Source organism: Temnothorax curvispinosus, unplaced genomic scaffold (genome assembly GCF_003070985.1).
Source record: "Temnothorax curvispinosus isolate PA1 unplaced genomic scaffold, ASM307098v1 QBEX01009445.1, whole genome shotgun sequence".
Taxonomy (NCBI): Eukaryota; Metazoa; Arthropoda; class Insecta; order Hymenoptera; family Formicidae; genus Temnothorax; species Temnothorax curvispinosus.
Genome location: NW_020219225.1, coordinates 938 through 2,702, shown reverse-complemented (window position 1 = coordinate 2,702; position 1,765 = coordinate 938). Strand labels below are relative to the sequence as shown.

The following is a 1,765-nucleotide window of genomic DNA, read 5'->3' as shown; positions in this document are numbered from 1 at the left end:
AATTGTCAGATATGAAAGAAACTTTATGATTCGATAATAACAAAGTAATAAAAGAAGTACAATTCTGCGTAATACTTGTTGAATATAAGAAGAAAGGCACTTTGTGGTGACAACAAAAATGTTTGAAAATTATACGACTTTCAGCTTTCAGCGCAGAATGTGGAGATATAATTTCAAATTTGCAAGATTGCATTTATCACTGAATCGTCGCATTAATATCGCCATCAATGTAACATCAATAAAATAAAAAAGTAACTTTTTTACTCATTTGTATATTACTATATCAGTCATCGCAAAGCAACATTTTATTCGAAACACAATTTAATGTATTAATTATAGATATTTTTGCACATCAAAAATAAATTGATTTATTAATATTTAAGTAGTAATTTATATAAATTATAACACAAGAGTATTAAGAAATTAAATATAATTTATTTAATAATTCTAAAGTAATGTTTTTCAAAACTGAATATATTACATATATTGTCTGACTACAATATATACTTAAATAAATAAAACATATCATCCGTTTGCAACTAATTTATTAACACGTATGTGAAATAAGATTTTTAAATTTGTCTATACATATGTGTGTATAATGCAATGTCTCACGGGAGACTCTACTTACAATGATATTCTGCTTACATTAATAAAAATAAGTATATTTAAAATATATCGTGAAGGAAACAGGACTAATTAAAAGCCATTCGCTGTTCTCGATGCAAAAGATTTATTCAGTCAATAATTAGTTCGAACTAATGATTCTTAATTAGCCCTATTTTCTTCACGATTGGATTTCCAACAGAGCCTCTACTCAACGATTTAAAATATATCTTCTACATTCAACCATAATGTATCTCTTTGTCGACTAAATTACATCTATTACAGATTATCCATCGCAAGAATTCGACATGAACAGAAATTGTATCAAAATTACTAAATACGTGGCAATGCTACCTGCCATCTAAAACAACAATACCATAAAACATAGCTAAACATATGTACCACTTATTTAATGAAATCAAATAATTGATCACTCACCTTAGTGAGGAGCGTAGCGTCCACGGTAAGCCCCTTTGCAGAGAATGTATTTTTACAATGCGATAATTGCAAAGAAAACAGCTGCATCTACAACGTTAGATAAAGAAAATTGTTAAATATAGAATTGAAAGATGTATAATTATTAATTTTACTATTTTTAAAATTATTATTTTAAAAATCGCATTAGCGTACGCGACACATTATAATTAGAAAAATATATAAAATATGTCATTAAAGTTGGTAAATACTTTTTATTTACCTCGTATTTTATTTGCTGATTGCTGGTGCTGTTGAACACGTCGTAAACGGTGCTGTTGATCTCCATGGCTTCATTCTTGCCGGTCTCACAAGCCCATACTGTCAACATTAATTTTGTAGAAAAATATGTTACAACTATAACAAGAGTAATGTCATAAAGCTGTCTTTCCTGATTGCTTATAGACGCATCCCCTTTTATATACATCAAGTAAATGTACAGCTTGAAGGTGATTTGAGTGAAAGTCATAACTATCGTAGAAAGAAGTTGCAAAGTGAAGACCATTTTTAGCTTCTGTACTGTCTCGCTGATTGCCAAATGCTGCTTCTTCAAAGCTATGATCTTCATCAGTAGGAATGGAATTCTTTGTTCATGATGGGTGCCGTTCAAAAGATACGGCTCGCCCTTCGTGTCCAATTCTCGCAGATTCGCCAGATTGTCGTTAATTTGCTTGAAACAAGCTTT

The 1,765-nt window shown here is 30.0% G+C and overlaps 1 protein-coding gene across 1 annotated transcript; it reads right to left on the bottom strand.

Moving 5' to 3' along the window:
- Positions 1 to 722: 722 nt before the first annotated feature.
- Positions 723 to 1,424, bottom strand: LOC112459011 (putative gustatory receptor 28a). The gene is made up of 3 exons (XM_025022876.1): positions 1,304 to 1,424; positions 1,045 to 1,131; positions 723 to 967 (listed from the first exon to the last, which is right to left on the bottom strand). The coding sequence occupies exons 1-3, from the start codon at positions 1,409 to 1,411 to the stop codon at positions 893 to 895; spliced, it is 270 nt and encodes an 89-aa protein (XP_024878644.1). The 5' UTR covers positions 1,412 to 1,424; the 3' UTR covers positions 723 to 892.
- Between the last annotated feature and the right edge of the window lie 341 nt (positions 1,425 to 1,765).

Excerpts from the sequence above, each read along its gene's own strand:
- LOC112459011 (XM_025022876.1), bottom strand. The coding sequence starts at position 1,411 with ATGTTGACAGTATGGGCTTGTGAGACCGGCAAGAATGAAGCCATGGAG. Across the intron at positions 1,132-1,303 it reads ATCAGCAAATAAAATACGAG|ATGCAGCTGTTTTCTTTGCA; the intron begins GTAAATAAAAAG and ends CTAACGTTGTAG. Across the intron at positions 968-1,044 it reads ACGCTACGCTCCTCACTAAG|ATGGCAGGTAGCATTGCCAC; the intron begins GTGAGTGATCAA and ends TTGTTGTTTTAG.